The sequence below is a fragment of the Columba livia genome, chromosome 12 (assembly GCF_036013475.1).
Source record: "Columba livia isolate bColLiv1 breed racing homer chromosome 12, bColLiv1.pat.W.v2, whole genome shotgun sequence".
In the NCBI taxonomy this organism is placed as follows: domain Eukaryota; kingdom Metazoa; phylum Chordata; class Aves; order Columbiformes; family Columbidae; genus Columba; species Columba livia.
Window position 1 is genome coordinate 9308047 of NC_088613.1, and position 20795 is coordinate 9328841.

A 20795-nucleotide genomic window follows, 5' to 3' on the forward strand; every position below is an offset into this window, starting at 1 on the left:
ATCACTGATTTTTTTTGTTGTTGTGTAACTCAAACAGCATGAAGAAAGAGCTAATAAAGATGATTACGAGCAAGTAGAGTCCAGATAAAAGAACATCTGAGTTTTACAAAGCAGTTGACAGTATGTCACAAGTGGTTGTAAAGGAGATGCTACTCAGTTGTTCTGATTTGTCCGAGAGCTCCTCAGGTGTGCCTTTGTGACAGACACGTGATAAGTGTCAGGACACTTGAGGTGAGGGAGGTTGCTGACAGTCTCTGCTCCTAGTTGGCCATCGTGTCTTGCTTGGTTAATGTGCAGTCCAGTCGTTTCTTGGGCACAGGCCTCCTTGCTTAGTCATTGCAGCCAGTCGCTGTTGGAGGGAGGGATCAAGTTGCAATGAACAGAGAGCGAAAAAAGAAGTTAACCCATCCATTTTCTCCAGCACTTTAGAAGAAAATAAAATCCCTGCCTGCTGCTTCATGAAACCACTGCTTTTGTGACTCACTTCTTCCCCTTTCACAATGAATTCTGTTTGTTTTCTCTGAAAAAGTTAGTGGTGTTACCAAGGTGTGATACTTCTTGCCAAGAGGCACAGATGCAAGAGTCAGATGGCTGGGCCCACCGGACAGTGGGTTCCAGCCCAGCCTATTTCTACTTCAGGGAAGTTTTCCAAAGCCCCAGCTTTTGCTCAATATTAACAAGTACTTAGGCCTTTATTTGCCTAACTCTGTTTTTGCAACAGCTAAGCACATCATACGACATGACCATGTTCTGTATTTTAATATTCTGCATTCATAGCTATTCAGTTAGAACATACATACTGTGTGTTGGATAATGTAAAGATATTGGAGAAAGACAATGTAAAACTTGAAAAACTGGGGGAGGATTAAGTATCAAGTGTCGTTGCAGTAAATAAAACCACCACTGTTATGCAAGAGTATTTTATTTTCTACCTTAAACAAATAAAAAAAGCACGTTTCTGATTTGAGGTAAACCATTAGTAGTAGTTTGCAGATTATGAACATCTCTAAAAAGTAAAACAGCAACACAAAGGTCATGATGAGATTTGCATTTGTCTCTATACGTTCATTAGGTAGTTCATACCACACCACTTCACGCGGGCTGTCTGGCTCAACCAAACACACTCTTCATGCAAAGGCCCAGTATAACAAAAAGAAAACGCCGAGACAGCGTTAGGACTGAGCGAAAATAATTTGTTCTCAGCACAGATGGTCTCAGGCACTTTAATACGTTGTGTCAACTTGTTTTTGAAAGTCGGTGTTGTGCGATGCACTCTACTTCCAAACAATCTTGCCTAGTTTACACCTTCCCACTCAGGAACAGCCAAAGCAGTGAAACTAAATACAGGTGCCCATCTGATCAAGTTCCCTAAGCACAATCACCCGGACAAGAAACACAAATCATTAGTTATCTCCTTGGAATTTCTGAGAAAGTTTTGCAGAAGTATTCTGGATGACGAAGGAGCACTGTGACATTTTGCCTTGGTTGAATCCATTTACCCAGCCCCTGCTGGTAGGAGATGAGGTTACATAGTCCCAACAAACTTAGTGCCTAAGCATGGATGTGAGTTGAGAGAGCAAATAGGTAAAAAGCAATTGAAAGGTCAGGTGCCCCAGGTTCGGCATTGCAGGTTACGCGTGAGATTGTGCCGTTTCTTTTAATGAAAACGTTCCAGAGCAACAAAGGCCTCAACACAGAAATGGCTTACACCATGTTATTTTATTTTGTACAGGAATCTTGAGTAAGTTACATTGACCAGTAACATTCTTCTGCTAGTTAAAGCTGCATGTACAAGAGCACTTGTTAATCGTGTCATACCAGCAAGTCTTTTAGGCCTAAGAATCAATAGCAGCTCATCTTCCTGGCTTAATGAAATTACATTAAAACTCACAGAAGAGTTTTACTAAGAGGAAAAGTGAATGAAGAGTAGTCCAGTCAAGTCACACTTCATGGTGTACCTGGTTTTAGGGATGCCTAGTTACACCTATTTAAACCTTTGTAACACTTCAGATGTGCTTTAAAAGTAAACAAATAATATTAATCCATGCATAATTGTGCATGACTGAATACATCAAGTATTCATCAGTTCTTATTATCTAAAGTGATTTAACCTCTAAGTATCTAAAAGTGATTTATCCTCTCAAAAATTCTTATCTTTTTGAAAAGTAGTTGGTGTTTAGTCTGTAAGCCACTATGTATAAAAGCCAAATTATCTTACATAATGGTGAATTGCAGTGCACTACAAATGAGTGTGATGCTTCATGGACAAATAAAATGCAGTCCCTTTTCTAAAGGAATTAGAACCCAAGGCCCAGATCCTGCAGAGGTTAACACAAAATGACATTTAGTGGATTTGGCGTTGCGTATGTGAAGTTACTCTTGTGCTTGTGTCCACAGTGCTAGGTTGTTAATTAAAAAATGGATTTCGACCTACTCTGAACTAAATAGTGATAGAAGAAAAACAGTGATGGTCCTTTATTGCCAAAAATTGCAGTTTACTTTTGCACAGACATTTTTCGTTCGTACTTCAGATTATGCAGGTTTGAAGAAAGACAGAACATCAGTAGTTTACCACTGAATTTGGAAAGGAAACCTTCGAAAAGAAACAATTTACTGGAACTCTGGACCTTTTGTAAGAATTGCTGCTATTGCAACGTGTAAAACAGCAGTGGAATGTTAGAAATGATCCTCGATGATTCAAAGAGAGATTGTTCCCCATTGCAGTCTCTAGTCTTTCTTTGCATCCTGGGCATCTTTTTCCTCTTCATCAGAGTACACAGTGGGCTCCTCCCCTTCCTTCAGCAGCTTACCAACATAGGGGTATTTAACTGCGGGAAAGAAAAGAATAATCCAAGTCATTATGGTGCCCTGAAGATGTACCTTTTTCACTCTTCTGTCCGTTCCCTGAGTTAACAACCTGCCTGTATTATAATAAAACAGCTCTCAGCAACTTGTTCCAAACACTGGGAGGAAGGAGAAAAGCCAAAATAAACTATCTGAACTACTGTTAATGTTGTAGTAAGTGTAAGAAACATGCAAAGTGAATGTAAACATCGTTCTCCTTCTATTGCCTAAGCCAAAAGATGAATGAATGTAAAGACACATGTAAACTGAGGGACTCATCCAGCTAAAGAAACAGAATCCTGGATTAGATTATTTCTCTTGCCAATGTCAAAGTTAGTTTTCTAACCAATGGTATTGTTAGAATATTTACATTATGTGTTATACATGCACACACATACATGCGGACACGTACTCAGCTTCCAAGGGTTTTTAGTTTTTGTAATATATGTTGAAAATATTAATCTCTAATAGGCCAGAAGAAAGATCCTTTCTCCTAAAGATAAAGATGGATCTGGTACCCGATTATGCAGCTAAGCCTCTGCCTTCTCTTATATCTCTTTTTGAACATGTTAAATGCAAGATCATATACATGTAAGAAGTGAGAGCTGTGCTATGCTGCCCATCTGTCAACTTCAACAAAGCAAAAGATGCCTCTGACTACAGGTATTTCAGACGAGCATTGTTGTTACAATTAATACAAATTTAAAGTAAGTAATTGCCAGATTTACTATAAACATAGTAAAAAAAGAGTGCAGCTCACTGGCAGCCGTGATGCCCAGACTCTTGAAACGGTAGATTTATACACTAGTTTAGGTCAGATATTGGGTAGCACCGTTCTGTTTTCTGCAACACACTTGTTAGCATCACGGAACAGCCATTCAGTGTGGCATGATTAACAGTCTTGATTAAGACAAGAAGAGCACCAAAATAGTAGGGGCACATCAGGTCAGGACTGGGACATTCTAATGACATTATATGGAGGAAAGCTCTATTCTAGCTAGCAATAGTAAATCTTTAATACTGGACACTAGATTTAAAACAAAAAACCATTTCATTTCCACTACTCTACTTTTTGTAGATGCAACTTCCATCATATATATATATAGAAGTTCATAAAGACGAACAACTGATATATTTATTTTTGTCTTATCTGAGTAGAAATAATCCCTTTGGTGTTCACTTGCCTAAAAGGCATCATGAGATATGGAGGAATTATTTTTCATCAACAGGATACAAAATAGGATAAAAAACCCCAAACAGACCAGCGGGCATGCCCTGGTACTAGGTTGACACACCAATTTCCATTAAACTGTGGTTTGACTTTCTCCTTTTTGAGCAGCAAGTTGAGGCACATAACACAAGACAGTTGGAATTGCCTTTTTAAAACTTGTAATACTAAGCACAGAAAAAGAAGGCAGCTATGGAAGTGACTTCCTTCTGTTACTGTGAGAACAAACATCGCAACTGCGCAAGTTGCCTTTTTTCCTCTGCCACTGGCCATCCCTGGCATGGCAGTGACCAGGCTGCTTGCAGGGACAGAGCATTTGCCCATTCCTGATCACCTCCTGGGGGAGAAAGTCTGCTGGATACAGTTGTCCATGAATCTGATAAACCCACCAGCAAGGCCATGCAGAATAATCCATTTTGAGTAAAATTCCCAATTCCTGTCAACTTTTTGGCGGTCTTACAGATCTATGACAGAGTGCTTGCATCTCTCCTGTGGTTCTGTAAGGACCAGGGGGAGGGAGGATGCAGAAGGAAAACCTGACATTTCTCCTAATTATTTTGAGTGACAGTAGTTCTAGTAATACTTAGTAAACTGAGGTATTAACTCAAAGTAAGGTTCTAGACCGATGCCTCCAGCTGGTAACAGCCTTTTAACCATTGCTTCCCTTATTACACACTAGTTAGCTACTGCTTTGTAAATAGGTTTAAAGTTGCTTACAAGTGAACTGTGACTCCCAGTTCATCAAGGTCTCTTGCTGCGTCACGTCGAGATCAGAGAGGTCATCATAGTCATCCCTCAAAGCCTCCTTATCCAGGCAGAAAGTGGCAAGACCTCGGGATGCATCTCTTCCAGCAAAAATCCCATACGGGCCACCTTTAAAATAAAGACGTAAGCAGCATTATTACAGAGGTAACGGATGTGATACAGTTTTCATGGATCAGAATCCCCAAAGTGAAACAGATGATGACCTGTGGGTCAGAGCTGCCTCAAACTTTTGGAATGTTTTTAAGTTTTATTCTACTTGGTAATAATGGATAACGGAGGAAGAGGACAAGAAACAAAACCATGGGAAGAGATACTGAGTTTGCTGAAGCATCAGGACAATGAACCACACAACGATGCATGGAACATACAAACAGGGTAATAAGGACAAGCATACAAATGGGAAGCACATGCTCAGAAAGAGGAACAGAAAAAGGATTTGTAAGTCTGAGGTGAAATGGAAGTTTTCTAAGAGATGATTCTGACTTAAAGAGCTGAAAGGATGACTTGACAGCAAATGTGGTGGAGATACTCGAAATTACCAACTTGGAAGAAACTTCTACTAAAACTTTCAAAACGCAAGATGAACTCAAATGATCAGAACATGCAACTCATGATAGATCAGAGATATCTTATCAAGACAGACTCTTGCTAAATTTCATTAATTATTAACTTGCTTGCATGACAAGGTGAAAATTGAGATATCAGGTGTTGCAACTAGACACTGAAAGTTCTTAAGGGAGCTTAAAGAAGTTAGATGTGGACTCTGGTTACTGGAGAGAACATGCCATCTTCCACGTGTCCCAGAGTGTGCCTTTTCCTAAATTCATCAAAAGAATCTTACTTTTCCATTAAGATGAAACCCAAAGTAGCCAGACACTGTGATGAACCATTCAGCAATGACCAAATTAGATACAGTGGGCAGCTGTTGCTGTTGTCAAGGAAGGTGGCATCCAAAGCATGGTCCTGAAGTTGTTTTCAGTTTGCACAAAGACAAAACTGCACGTCTAACTCAGCGTACACATCATCTCGACTGCTGCAGAATGCAAAGTTACAGTCCGGCATCCTTCAGTGACAGACTCCAGCCTATATTTGGACCAGAATTACTAATCCCATCATGCTCTCAAATACGTAGTACCTGCACTGTTCTCCTTGTCTCTGAGCAGCACTGGCAGCTCACTGCTGCAGCCACCAGCTGTCTGGACAGCTCAGGAGTGGTTGGACCACACAGATACTGGTTCAAATTAGCAAGACTCAGTGAAACAAACAAACAACAATATGCCCTAGTGGAGGTGATTAAACTCTTACACCTGGGTACATACTCTCCCACCCACTTCATCACTAGCTGCTCTGTTAAGTCTCCGCATGGCACAATCTTTGCACATTTTAACTGCCAACGCTCCTGATAGGAAGCTGTTTTAAGCCAAATTGCTAGGTTTAGTATAAATATACAATTGCGTGATGTCCACTGCAAGTTGGGAATGGAATGTAAACACAGAGAACACACTTCGCTTCTGCTGCCTGGCACCGGGCACAGGCACCCGAGGCCAATGGAGCCGCCCAGCCCAACAGAGGCACAACCCCTTGCAGTGTGCGTAACCTGCCCTGCGAAAATAAAGACAACAATGAAGCAACATATGCTGGCAAAGCCGGAGTTTTTACAGCACCGAGGCCCGAGTCCGGAGCGCGGGGAGCGGCAGCGCCCGTGCCCCGGCTCCCCGGGCAGGCGGGTCCCCGCGCTGCCGGCTGCGCCACCGCCCTTCGCAGCGCCGAGCAGAACGAATCCTTTCCGAACGTCGGGACCGTGAGCAGGGCCGAGAGCGCAGCGCCGGCTCGGCCGAGCGCTCATCCCGCGGGCCAGGGGGCGGGGCGGGTGCTAACGCGGAGCCGCCGATCCCCGGGGCCAGGGAACGAGCTCTCTCCGCACCGGCCCCGCGGCGCAGCCGGCCCTGGCCCTCCCGGCACTGGGCGGCGCAGGCCGAGCCGCGCAGGGCCCCCGGATCCCTCCAGCCAGCGGCCCCGGGCACAAAGAGCCGGGAGCTCCCTCACCGGGCCCGTCCCGCCGCCCCGGGCTTGCCGTGCCGCCCGCCCCCGCCGCCCTCACCGGGCCCGTAGAACTGCCTGCCGCGGGTCACGTCGAAGACTTTGCCGTTGATGGCCATGAGGATGCGGGGGTCGCTCACCCCGTCGTACGGCCGCAGCTGCGCCAGCGTGAAGTCGCGGCGCTTCATCTTGGGCAGCGGCGGCGGGTCCGCCTCGCCCGCCGGCACCGCGGGCCGCTCGCCCCGCAGGATCTGGTAGAGCAGGAAGAGGCAGAGCCCCAGCAGGCTCAGGTTGAGCGGGGACCCCACGATCTCCAACAGCAGGCCGCTCCCCTCGGCCGCCGCCTCCTCGCCGGCCGCCACCGCCTCGTCGCGGGCCATCGGGCTCGGCTGCGCTTCGGCACGGCGGGCTCTGAGGCGCGGAGCGGCGGCGGGAGGAGGAGCCGGCCCCTCGGAGCGCGGAGGGGGCGGAACGCGGCCGGCCCGGAGGAGAGGAGGGGCTGGGGGCGGGAGGAAGCTGAGGCCCTGCCGCCGTGCCCTTGCGGGGGCTCGGTGCCGGCCGGCTCCTGACGCGCCTCGGGCACTAGGTGGTGGTGTGGGCCCGGCGATGGCCGCCCGGAGCCCCGCGGAGGGTCAGCAAGGCCAGGCCGAGCAGCGGCGGCTTCGTGGAACATGATTTCACATAAATTTTAGCAAAAATATCCTTAGGGTTGCGTTAGACCCGTGTCAGCCGAGCTGCTGGGAGCCAGCCGGTCCCTGCCCTGCGCTCGCTCCTCCTGCGGGGGCCGCGTCTGCACTGTCCTGCTGGGGCACTGGAGCTCTGGAGCGCTGGCTGGTGATCTGCCCGGCTCCAACGAGGACAAAACGGAGAAAGACGGTGCGTTTGCCCCATTCATTCCTGTTCATTCTCTTGGTCCCTAAAACCCACAGAAGTAGCAAACACAAGGCATTATTATACCATCAAAAAGTGTCCAGTCATGGAGTTCTTTATCCAGGCTTCTTTTCAGCTGACATTTTGGTGAGGTCAAGGTGATGGAAATGCTAACTGGATCTATCTACTTGGTATGGTGTTCACATGGAGCAACAGGAGCCCTAAGTACAGCTCAGCACTGCTGGTGCCATCTGCTCCTTGGTGCCAGGAGTGAGGAAGCAGAAGTGATGTTTTGGGTCTGAGCAGTTGTCTCTGCAAATTATGTTCTCACCATCCTTCAGAAAGAACACAAAGCATAGCCCAGTCGGAATATCATCATCCCCTCTGCACAAGTAATGTCACAGGGGGTGCGCATGGAGAAGAAATGCAGCGTACCAACCTTGATCTTGCACTGTAGCTTGGCAGGTGGTTCATGTCGCTGCTTTAGGGGATTAAAGCTGCTTTTACTGAACCTACTACTGGAACATTTAGTTAAAATCAAAAGTAGGGCATTTCATTTACTTTCTAATTCCCAGTGTCAGGAAAATTTTAACTTTCTGGGCCACCAGGGCTAGTGATAAAGAGTTTTGCCTTTTTTGATACAAATAAGACATCTCAGTAACAAAGTGTTTAAACATTTTGGCTCTTGTAGGGTGTTTGGTTCCACCTGCTGTCTGATTTGGGAAGCCCCTTGGTTTATTGGTCAGCACTTGGACCTTGATCTGTCCTTCCATGATACGCACTTTTGCTTCCGCCTGCTGTGTAACTTAAAACACTCATTGTTTCATTGATCTGATGACTGAGATTTGTATTTAGTAATAAATCAGGTCTGAGTTTTGACCCTCTTTAGGATAGTAGATACATCTCCAAAACTTTAGAATTATTCAAACTGGGAGCTGTATTACCTAGGTGGCAGTTAATTCTGTTCAGTGTAGACATGACACTATTACACTTCATCGTGTTGATATGACATGTTAGAGGAATAGGTGCAGAAAAAACAGACATTCAGAGGGAGATATTTAAGAAAACATTTTGTTCAAGAGAGAGGAAAAATCCCAGGCTCCAAAACAACCCCAACCCTGAATTTGACCATGAACCAGACACTGGAGGGAGGGAAAAAGAAGCTCTGTTTATGCCTAGTATCCTAGAGAAACCATCCAAGAACAGTTCATTCTTAGATTAAAAAGGGCCAGGAAACATTGCCAAGATTGATAGAATCTCAAGTTATCTGCCACAGGAGCACTGGTACTGCGAGTTACAGTTGCTCGACTTCAAGCTCTTTTTGTACCTTGCAGCATAAAAAGAATATCCGTATGCCTCAGAACGCATCTTACTTAAGCAAAAAAACAATGACCAGCTATTTAGAAATAAATGGGCATAAAATTATTTCAGTCAGGATCGTCTAAATTCAGAAACACTTTGTTATACTTTTCTCGCTAGCAAGTTCACTTGGCAATTATTTTAGATGTAAGTGAGTTTCTAGTCAGAACAGAGTTGGCCCCAGCGCCAGTTAAATACCACAAGCATTAGCTATGCTCCCACACAGGTTTTCCTCTCCATTCTATACACAGGAATAGTTTCCTCCTTGAAACCATTCTGTTAACAACATCTATGAGATGGGTTGATAAAGCAGTTTCAATATAATGCTCTCTTATTAAGTGAAGAAAACATTGGAACTCAGATAACTTTCATGTCCTTGCAACTCAGAGTAGTTCAAACAGTTTTAAAATACTCCTACTTGTTTATTTTTTTGGAAACCAGCATAAATCTGTTAGAGATAAAGCAAAATTAGCGCTACTACATCACAGCATTTTTCTTACTGCTCTGTTTTCACTTTGGAACTTGTCTGGTGGATTTAATGAACATTTTAAAACATATTTAATGCTTATAAACAAAGTGCGCTTTGCCTGGGCTACCCGTGATCCGCTTTGCCTTGGCTGAGTATGCAGGGACCATCGTGACCAAGCCGGTTTCCATCCTCACGTTATCTCGTTGTTCCTTTGGAAGCCCTCCACAGGAATTCCTTTCTCTAACTTACCTGACTGACAATTCTAATTCAAACTATGACTGCAAGAAAGTTTTCAGAAGTTTGCAAAGATACTAATACCTAACTTGCATTATTTGCCAGCAGATTCCCAGAGCTTCTGTTCACCTGTCCAATCTAAATTCTGATTTGTAACTCCGACCTGAGAATTTGAGAGACTTCAGTGAAGTGCCATAGGAGTGTGTTACAAACAGCTTGTAACATCAAGTAGCAGCCACAGAGAGAAGGTTTTGCCTTGCAGTCCAATGACCTCCTGGAATGTGTAGACTTCTCAGGAAACTAAATAAAGAAACTAAAAAGCAAGATTAAATGTGCCTTAGAGGGACATAAGGAATTCAAGCCCTCTAGAGACAACATATTATATGAGACCATCCAATAAATTTACATATGCAAACTCCATCACACCTGCCTGTTTCTCACAGCTGGTGTCATACAGATATTACTTCTCCCTCCTTTTCTTGTGCCCTGGTAATAATTTCAGTTACTAAGAAGGAAAAAGAAAGGCACGATGAGGAGCTGTAGTCTCACTCTTCTTTTACTGACTAGTGCCTCCCTAAGCTGCAGGGGCCAGCAGGTCGAGTGTGCTCCTAATGCTGCAGCAGGGGTTATGTTCAGCTGGTGTTAGGAGTGGGTCTGTTCCAGGTGCAGAGCAGGCACCTGATTTAGGAATGCCCTGACTTACTTCTAAGTTTTATTTCTATCTCTTTTGCATTTCTGTTTATTTTTCAGTTGCATCTTCTGACTTTCTAGCTGTGTTCTTCATCTAGCTAAGTGCTAGAAGGTTTGCAATGGGAAGATGACACCATGCTCAAGGCTATTGAGATCCTGTCATTCCTGGAGATGTATGTGTAAACATCTGCAGTATAAAGCAGCTCCAGATGGGAATTTTTACCAAGTTTGAGAAAACGTGTCAGAGAGGGGGGTTGGAAAGGCCGGGAGCACTCATGCTGGAGAATTGCTTTCCATGGAAACAAACTGATGGGAACTTGCAACTAGAATCTTCCCCCACACGTCCCTGCCCCAGCCCCACCTTCCCCCTTACTCGCTTGTCTTTTGGGCTGCCAGGACTGTGCTTTTCGATTCAGTTGTGCCGAACAGGACTGACGGTTGCTGTGACAAGAAAGCTTGCCTGGGCAGTCTGTGCAGCAACTGTGCTGGGAAGATTTGGATATGTCTTGTCTTTTAACTATTGATGAAAATCTGGGTGTGAATTCTCAGTATGGGCTCCTTTCTTGAAAGGCAGCAGATGTCGAAAACAATCTGGACAAGCTGTAGTTACTTCTGGAAGGGGCATGGAAAAAGGAAAATGTAAGTCTGCATGTGATTCTTGCGAGGTAACAGTCCCTAGAAAGCACACAGATTGACACCGAACGAGTAAATAAAATCCCTGACTTCTTGGAAATAATTAATTGGGTTTGCTTACAGGTCTGATGAGCCAGGAGGGTTTTATGTATCAGAAACAACCAAATGACATGAAGAAAACTTGTTGTGTTCACGGGTTGAGTCAAATCAGTAGCACTGTTAGAGGGAGTAGGAAATGTTATCTCTGCTCTGTTAGTGTCAGGGAAACAGTATCCATCTCACATCCCTGTGTTCTTCAGAAGGACTGATTTTTACTTAGGCTTTGAATTTTGGAATGCATGAGCCATTGTCACTTGTGTCACTATATCCCTGAAGCAGGGGCTGTTATTTCTCTGCTGCTATGATGGAGTGATAGTTCTGCTATAGAGCAGATCAGTCTGTTTTAATGTGAATTGACAACTGACTTAAACATTAATAGATTTAAAGGTTAGAAGAAGGGAGGTACCAATAAACTAGGATGGCAGAGTTCTCTAGGTGTAATTTTGTGACATTTTAGTTGCAGAAATGCAACATGATAGGCATGGATTCTCATCTCAGTTTGAGCTTATTTAGCTGAAATCTGCTTCTAACATCCCTGGTTAATTACAAAGAGCGCTTTTGCTGCCTGCCTTTGGTCTGCTTTAGTTAGCTGGTCAAATCCAAAGCAGCCCAGACAAAATGGGGGTGGCTGATTAAAATGAGAAAAGCAGCAGCAGGAAAACAGACATATGGAAGGAATATCACTTGTTTTTTTCCAGACTTATTTAGGTGTCTAATTAGAATCGATACACTTCCAGGTGTCAGCCAAATTTCTGTCTGTTACACAAATCATAGAATCATAGAACGTCCTCAGTTGGAAGGGACATACAAGGATCATCGAGTCCAACTCCTGTCCCTGCATATTCCTTTAATCTTTTTTTTTCCTCCTCTGATTTGATTAAACTGTTGAAGACAGTCCAGTTGTGACTTGTTTGACACAAAGTTAGATTGCTAAGTAGTGATCCAGTGGAATCCAGTTTCCAACAAGGTAAGGAAGCACACCATTAATTTCCCAGTCTGATACCTTTCCAGCTGCTCTAGTTACGTGATGTTCCCAACGGGAAAATCTTTCAGACCCTCAAAGTCATCCCACAGCCGCAGCAATGTTATGCAAGCCACGTATGCTGAGAAGGTGCCTTGCACGGTGCCCCAGACCCTCAAGGTGATGTACTGAATGCAGACACCTTCGGTCAGCAGGCCGAGCGCTTTCCCAAGCAGCGGTGTCCTGGGAGCCAGGCCACGCAGCTGCCCGCCGTGCACAGCTGGGTTATCGCAGGTGCTCCAGCTCGGAGACCGTAAGAGTCATAGAATCACAGAATCTTTTTGGTTGGAAGAGACCCTCAGGGTCGTTGAGTTCAACTGTAACCTAACCTAACCTAACTCTAGCACTAAATCATGTCCCTAAGAACCTCGTCTAAACGCCTTTTAAACCTCTCCAGGGATGGTGACTCCACCGCTGCCCTGGGCAGCCTGTTCCAATGCCTGACAACCCTTTCCGTGAAGAATTTTTTCCTAATATCCAATCTGAACCTCCCCTGGTGCAACTTGAGGCCATTTTCTGTTGTCCTATCACTTGCTACTTGGGAGAAGAGACCAACCCCCTCCATGCTACAACCTCCTGTCAGGCAGTCGTAGACAGTGACAAAGTCTCCCTTCAGCCTCCTGTCCTGGCCGTGGACACCAAACCAGTGGGGAAACCCAGGAAGCCCTGGAGGCACAGCACAGACTTTTCACCCGCGACAGCAAAAGAAAAAGCCCAAATCCCTGCGGTATCAGACCCCTCCATTTAAGCGCAACTTTCCGCCCGGAGCCGCGCGGGCTGCCGGGCTGTCCCGGCGCGCGGTGCCGAGGGGCTCGGCCGGGCCGGCTGCGGTGGGACCCGCCGCCGCTCCCCCGCTCGCCCGCTCCCCCGCTCCAGGGACCGGCCCCCCCGCCGCTGCTGCTCACGCGGGGGGCGGGGCGTGCTGCTACCTGCTGCGCGAGACCCGCCGCCTGGGGCGCGCGCTGGGCGGTGGCGGGCGGGGCGCGCGGCGGGGCCGCCCCGGGGCGGCGGGAGCGGAACGGAGCGGAGCGGCGCGAGGCGCGCGGGCGGCAGCCGGTGAGTGGCGGGGACAGAGCGGAACGGGACAGGGAGGGCGGGCGGTAACCGGCAGGGCGCGCGGCTCCGGGGGGGCGAGGACTCCTGCCCGCCGCTCCGGGCCCGTGGGCAGCGGCGTGGCGGGGCGGCCCCGGGGAGAGCTGCTGGGGTCGGGCTTTGCAGATGCGAACCCCCCCGCGCTTGGCAGCAATGGGGTGACGCTCACGGGTAGGCGAGCGGCGTGAGCTTTCTGCGGGGCGCTCTTTGTTCAGGTGCTCCAGTCACCCGCTGCTGGCTGGCGTCTCCCTGCCCGTGGGTCTGTCGGGCTAGATCGGCATCCTCATCCTTAGGTCCCAGACTTGCAGCCGTTTGGTGTCAGATCTCCACATTATATGCCGTAACACAGTTTTTAAAATCTGTGTTAGTTAGCTGGGGTTGGAAGGGGCACACAAGGACCACAGTTATTAATATCACTGGACTTTATTTTGTCTCTTGCCCCATCAGTGAAATTGCTGGCTGTCTCCCAGATGCAAAGTCTTAACACTGGCGTCAGGGACCGGGAGAATACACCTGATCTCAGAGCGAATATGCGCTGGTGATGTGAGAAAAGTAATTGGGTATGGTTAAGGGAGCAGGTTGCATCCATAGCCTCTAGTAGATGAAAAGACACCTACTGTATCATTTCTTTCATGACTATTTTGTTGATACACTCCATAGTTCAGGAGGAGCTTGATCTTACAGGAGTAAAGCCTCAGTCATGTAATGACTTTGATGAACTTCCTATGATAACTATCCTTGTGCAAGTAGGAGTGGCTCGTGTAAGGGCAAATGCTTTCATCAGGGTAACAAGCTGCAGGCAGGGGATGAGCACAGAGTATCCAAGAACCCCAGCAAACTGCCTTCAGTCTTTTCCATAGTCTAGTCCAACTGCTTAATTGGAAATGTCACTTGAAATGTCCCTTTTCCCTTCCAGTCATTGTGCCGCGCCCTTGCACCACATCCTGTGGAGATCTCTGTGTGGGTTGACTTCTCTTCCTAGACACGCCACCATCAGAGCTTGTCTGATGCAGATTTGGGTGAGGTTTTATTAATTGCAGATCTGGTGTAGCATATTGGAGAAGTGGACAGAGGTAGCCTAGTACACATATTCAGAACTGCTTGGGATTACACTCACTGTAGATCTTCTACACTTTGTGTTGTCCTGATATCTGGTAGAAACTGAAGAAGGTTACAGGTAACTTGGAAGTATACTGTTAGGAACCTTCAAAACAGAAAGGCAAGCCTGGTGGCATTATATTTTACTAAAAGCTTCATGAACATGACTTTTCTATTTATTTTTCTCTCACGCAGTATAATAAATAATAATTAGAGCTCCAGTAAATTTGCAGATATAAGATGAGAAGTAGAAATATGTATTTGTTTTGTTATTATAAAACAAATACTAGTGATTTAATGGGCATGGAATCACTTTTGCACTGTTTGGTTGTTTGTAGTTTGGACTTCTACTGTAGAATGTACAGACCAGTTTGTGCTTCAGATCAATTCCCGAAGAGTATTGCACCTGAGAAGTTATATTGATGTAGTGAAGTTGCTCATCTCTTTCTGTAGAATGTCAGTAGATGACTTATCACAAGATCAGCGCAGTTACACTTTTCCAGACTGAGCTCCTACATAGTCATAAAAAAATTGCACAGGTGGGGTGTGATTCTAGAACTGTCCAGCCCAACAGAGAGTTTGGGTCCATATCTGCAAAATTCAAAGTTGCCTTCGTTCTTATTATAGTATAAGAAAGTGCAAAACACTTCTTCTCACCTTAGACTTTATGGCTGACTCAAATTTAGTATCTATATGTTGATAGATTTATGTGATTACGTATATATATGTATAAATGCTTTTTCTACTATCCAAACCCACGTTACTTGCGTGCTACGTGAACCAAAAGTAAACTCCTTTGTTTTCTGAGATCATTGCAAGTTGGAAGACTTTTCCAGTTAAGCGGTTTGCTTATGTTTCCATCAAAGAATTGATGGAAGTTTTGTGAAAATGAAGTGTCACAGATTCCTGTGGCCACACAGATGGAGATGAGCCCGGTGCAGATTTGATGACTCAAAACTCTTTGTACTTTGGAACACACAGCACAGGCTTTTGGCTGTATTTAGACATTTGGGAAGTAGATCCCCTTTTAGGCTTCTTTTAGTCTTCCTGGGAGCCAGCAAGTGCAGATTTAGCCAACAGAAGTTATGTTTTACAACTTTCGCAGGTTTATTGACATTGGCTTCTGTTTCAAAGTCAATATTTGTCTCTACTTGAAGAGTGTCTTAATTTACCAGTCAGAGAATTAGCCACAGACAATGCGCACCTGAGTTTTCTGTTACCAGAGGAAGATGTATGACAGTCAAAGTAGAAATGAGAAACTGTACTTGGTCCAAAGATCTGCTTGATACTGGGCCATTTATTTAGATTTTAAATACACTTATTTAGAGTCCAACGCTTACTTAGAATATTTCACAAGAAAGCACTAGCTGCAAGTGAAAATACTGGGATCATGCAAAAGCATTGCGAGAAGGGCTAAGATACTACTCAGTTTTGAACAGCTGTGAAAATGGGCACTCAGTGAACAATACTCTGTGTACGTGGGGGAGAGTCTAATACGTTTAATACCAACACACACATCTTTAATCGTTACTACTTAATCTCTGCTAAAATCCACTACAACTTTGACCAGCATGCTTACTGCATCTGATACTATTTATGTATTTATGTATCTGATTCAGTCGCATTTATTTATTTGTATGAACTCTATATAAATGAAAAGAAAGTACACACTGGTTTAGCAAACTGTGGAGTGGATTTTGTTTTATTTTCCCTGAGGATTTTCAGTAATCCTTATGTTTGTGCTGTGGACAGTGTACATGGTGTGGCTGGTCTCAATATCTTTAGTTATGTAACGTAAACATCAAGCTGTGCGGTAAGTCAGACAGGGGACAGAGCAGCGTGACCGGTCCCTGCTGTCTGTCAGGCTGCAGGCCTGGGCTGGGATAGTGGGAGCTGGACCCAGTGGAAAGGCTGTCATTGATTTTAATGAGCTCTGGATATGGCCCAAACTCGAGAATCGGTGGCTTGACTTTATTGGAGTGCCACCAGCATCATGTTGAATCATGCGAACACAGACATGCATACATCCTCCTAAAGTTTAAAATAGCTTTCAAAAGCAATGCCAGCGCCACAAGCGTAGATACCATTTGAATTTCAGCAGTTTCTCCTAGATGAATTCAAACACATTGCATGAGATTTTGTTACTTGATGTTGGTTTTAGTGCAAATGTCGTTCTTTCACCCCATCAGTCCTTCAGATAGATTTCTGTACTGATTCTTCTGCCTGTTTAAGGTCAATATATTGTGTAGTTTAAGCATAAAGCTAAACAGACTTCTCTCCATCTGGAGAGGCTTATCTCCATATCTTTGGTTGACAGCTTACATGTGCAACGGAAGGGGTGCTACAAGTTAGAACTTGAAACCACCCCTTTGGCGCGCAGCAGACACTGAGATTTGTAGCCGAGGTTATTAACAAGGATCGTTTTAGCTACTATTCCTCCTGTGTTCCTGCTGACTATTGCAGTTTCCCCCATAAACCTCATGAGATCTCATCAGGTTATAGCTCACACTGCCAAGCGATCATGCAAGACTCTGAATATTCTTCCTACCAACCAAAACCAGGGAAAACCACCAAAATATGTACTCGGTATGTACTTGAAAGCAGGATCTTTAATGATTCAGAAACTGAAAACGAAGAGAGTGCCAAATATGATTTCCAATATACTTGCTTGTTTAAGCCACCACATAGTTTTGCTGACTCAGGAGTGCTGAATCTGGGGAGGCTGCACTACTCCAAGCTCTTTAAACAGTAGGAAATAACAAGGATCTTATTTCACAGCTTCTTTTTAAATTGCTGCTTAAAAGCCTGTGGGGAAAATGGAGTTAGTGCACGTACTTACTTTGCCTACAGCTTTGACATTCTCTCTAGAGCTAACCTCAGCAAAATGGTGTATCAAGGAGTTATACGGCCTCTCCTGCCTTCACTGCCGTTCTTTTGGCTTTTCATCTGCTGTTCCAGCCCTTTCTTCTTTCTGCTGAACGTGCATTCCTTAAATTTAACTACTAATAAGAGGCTGCTATCATTCATAGAAGTCTGTTAAGTATTATTGCTATAATTTGCCAGAAAAAAACGTTACAGTAGCTTGCAGTCAAGTGTGTCCTTTCCTTTCTGCTAGTTCACACTTATGAGACCATTTTTGTATTCCTCTAGGTCAAGTGGGAAGGATACCTGCCAGCACATAGGGGGTTAGTGCTGCTGTAGTTTGGCTGGTTCTTTGCCAGTCTTTGCTCTTTTGAGTGCCAAGACTTTATTATTATTATTATTATTATTGTTATTATTATTATTATTATTTTCTTCCTTTTTTTCCCCACGATTCCTATCTTAGGAAAGTTGGAGCTGCAGCCCTTACCATGAGGGCTGGGGACATTTGTCTCACCCTGGATCATGGTATCTGCCAAACCAGCATCTTTTCCCTGTCCTGTTGCTGACTTGCCACACATGACTACAGCCAGATAACAGGGCTCTAAGGCTTCCTTGCAATGCCAGGATAAATTTTATCCCTGTGGTTCAGGAAACTGTTAATATATTCCCAAGCACTGGTAACAACAGGACAAGGAAGGTTTAGCCTGGATGCATCCTCTCATCCTATTTTTTTTCAAAGCACTGTCAGGATTTCCGAGTTCTCCCAAATTTACCCTCTCTTTTTTTTTGCATGATACATTTTGTTATCTCAGTAGGAGAAAGTGAAACAGCGAGGGAAAGAAAACCAGGGAGATAGGCTGTGTGGCTTACTTGACATTTGAGAAATGGTCCAAGAGTTTCTCTACATGTTTGAACTATAGACCCGTAGTATAATTACCCCGGAATCTGCTACAAGCTGGGAGAGTGTATGAATGGTGCTTGCTTGATTTTATGGCTTTTTCAATCTATGTGTTATATTCAAGTCTGCCAGCACATGATTTAACACCTCGTAGGGAGCTTGTGGATTTATATAATTGACTCTTTAAATCTTAGTTAAAAGAAGCGAGATGTGAACACAATGTTATAGAGAAAACCTCCTGTGCATTGGGAGAATAAACTCTGCTGGAGATCCAATTTCAGAATTGCATTGTGTACAATACTAATGGAAGTTCTTTCCAAAATCTTTTCTTCTTTCTTTGCAGATATATTAAGAAAGGCCTTATTTACAGGTGCATAGGGCTTTAAATTTTCAAAGGTTTTGGTCCTTTGAAGGAGTCGTAACATGCAACCATGTCGGAGTAAATTTCAAAACCACAATGCAACGTGTTTGTGTCCTCTTAAGAGTTCGGGAGCAATACAGTGAGCAGAACATAGGCTGTTTATACACCTGTTGTTAACTACCAGCGTGTACTTCTTCAAGCATTTATTTTTTAATGCGTATTTATTTTTCATCTGTCTTTTGTACATTATCACTTTGCTGCTGCTGTGCTGACTGAAGAGTGGATTTAGTGAGAGTTAAACTCCTAAATTTGTGGGTTCTGTCATAATTAAAAATAATATCTTATTGTACAAGAAAATACATTAAAATGTTAAGGGTCTTAAAATGAATCAGCTTAAAGCAAGAAATCTGAGTCAAGGAAAGGCTATAATTTATCTCAGAAGTTCTTGCTTTAGTTAATTTGCCAAGCTTCTAGGCTAGGCAAATGGTTCTTTTTTATCTTTTTAACACAAAACAGTGTAAAAACATGTTAAGTAGAGGAAAGAGGAGACAAAGAAGCAAACCAGCCATTATTATTGTGATGAGTCTGAAGAAACTATGTTATAAACAATGCCACCACAACCTTTGTGGGTTGGATTAGAGGAAGAAGAGGAATACAAGCGATTTACGTGCTGTGATTCTGGTGGTCACATTTCTTCAGCTCTGGTGGCCCTCAAACTGTGGCCGTGGCCACTGCTCTGCATTCTGCAGTTACAGGAGGGATAAAAGCAGTCATAGGGTGTGACTGGGATTTTGTTCTGCTGGACCCTACACAGCATCAGCACAGTCCTGTGCCCGAATTCCTCCAGAGAAGGAAAAACTATTTCAGGTTTGGAACAGGTTTTCTTTTTAGTGGAAGGGGTGTTATATTTGTAGTGTGTGTGGGACTCTTCAGAATATTTGCTGGTTTTGTACCTGATTCAGATGAAAATAAAAGCTTGATCATATCATCACTAATACCATTTTTCCTGATGACCAGTGGCTATTCTGCAACATTCAATGTCATTTCCTTTGGATGTCTTTTACTAACATCCCATTATATTTCGCAATTGTGTCTGAATTAATGGGGAAAAAAACTTTGCACAATCTAGGAAAAAATTCCAGAAGTCCTGTGAACATTTCGCCTTTGTGCTTCATTGTAGTTGCCTTCATGAAATATTAAATCTTGTCTGCAGTCAGAAAATATTACAATAAAGGTGTTGTGTAATCAAAGAAGTGGTGGAAATTCGTCTTTTAACTTAGCTCATCAACCTATGGCTGCTTTTAAATACTGTCTAGTCTTATACACATTACATATAAATAGTCTTCAGTAGATGGAGGGGTTGCTTAGTATTTTCATGACCAAAAGCTCTCTTGAGTGCAGAACAAGCACGGTTAATCTTTAGACTTCGCACCTACCTGTCTCCAGGCCATACGCTGAGTCCCTTGAAGACTCAATTAGTACCATGCCAGACAGTATCAGTTATATTTGCCTCTGTATTATATCCAAAGGAGCCGTTTCGTGAGAGGATCCGTGTTGGTGTTCTCGCATAGGTGCTGATAAAACCTGTAGAAGGGGTAGGTGACTTTGCAGCTACATGGTACGTGGTGACAACTGCTGCTCTTCCTGCTCGAACCAGCAGTGTGGGCTGGCATTTCACTGTATGGAAACTACTGAGATGGAAGGAACTGCTTAGTAGCAAGGATTCAATACCTGAGGCCAATACCAGTGGATCTCAGGTATGTTCTGCTGAAAGGCCAGCGACAGGGGCCAGAGTGGTGAGGCTGAGAGTGGCAGTGGTTCTAGGAAAGCTCCGGGTATCCCCTAATCCCCGTGGTAAAGCAGAAAGATACTAAAGCAATGGGCTTAAGTTTGTTATGACTGTTAACTGTGGCTTTTTCAAACGCTGCTGATCCTGGGATGATTGATAGACCCACCAGCTCAGGGCATTGCTGAAGTGGATGCCAAGATCTGTGGTTGCACTGTTTGAGATGGGAAGGACCAAGCAGAGGTCCAGTTTAAGCATGTGATGATGTGACTTAGTGACTCAGAGCTGTAGTTTATTCAACAGTTTTAAGTAAAATTCCTCTGCAATTAGCATATTTCCTGCCTCTGGATATTTATTAGATATTTTCCCTTCCCATTATGATGGGAACAGCTCCAGCATATTTAAGAAAGAGCTGGGAACACACTGGAATATTTAAAGATTCCCAG

The 20795-nt window shown here is 44.4% G+C and overlaps 2 protein-coding genes across 2 annotated transcripts in view; one reads left to right on the top strand and one right to left on the bottom strand.

The window, feature by feature from the left end:
- Nucleotides 1-1700: 1700 nt before the first annotated feature.
- PGRMC1 (progesterone receptor membrane component 1) lies at nucleotides 1701-7338 on the bottom strand. Its single transcript, XM_065077797.1, has 3 exons — nucleotides 6939-7338; nucleotides 4790-4945; nucleotides 1701-2828 (listed from the first exon to the last, which is right to left on the bottom strand). Exons 1-3 carry the CDS (start codon nucleotides 7255-7257, stop codon nucleotides 2728-2730), a joined length of 576 nt encoding a protein of 191 aa, XP_064933869.1. The 5' UTR covers nucleotides 7258-7338; the 3' UTR covers nucleotides 1701-2727.
- Nucleotides 7339-13258: 5920 nt separating this feature from the next.
- Nucleotides 13259-20795, top strand: part of KIAA1210 (KIAA1210 ortholog) — a 113150-nt gene continuing 105613 nt past the window's right edge. Inside the window, exons 1-2 of the mRNA XM_065077801.1 lie at nucleotides 13259-13308; nucleotides 14261-14363. The gene's annotated coding sequence lies outside the window, so the exon portion shown is untranslated. The remainder of the gene's footprint in view (nucleotides 13309-14260; nucleotides 14364-20795) is intronic.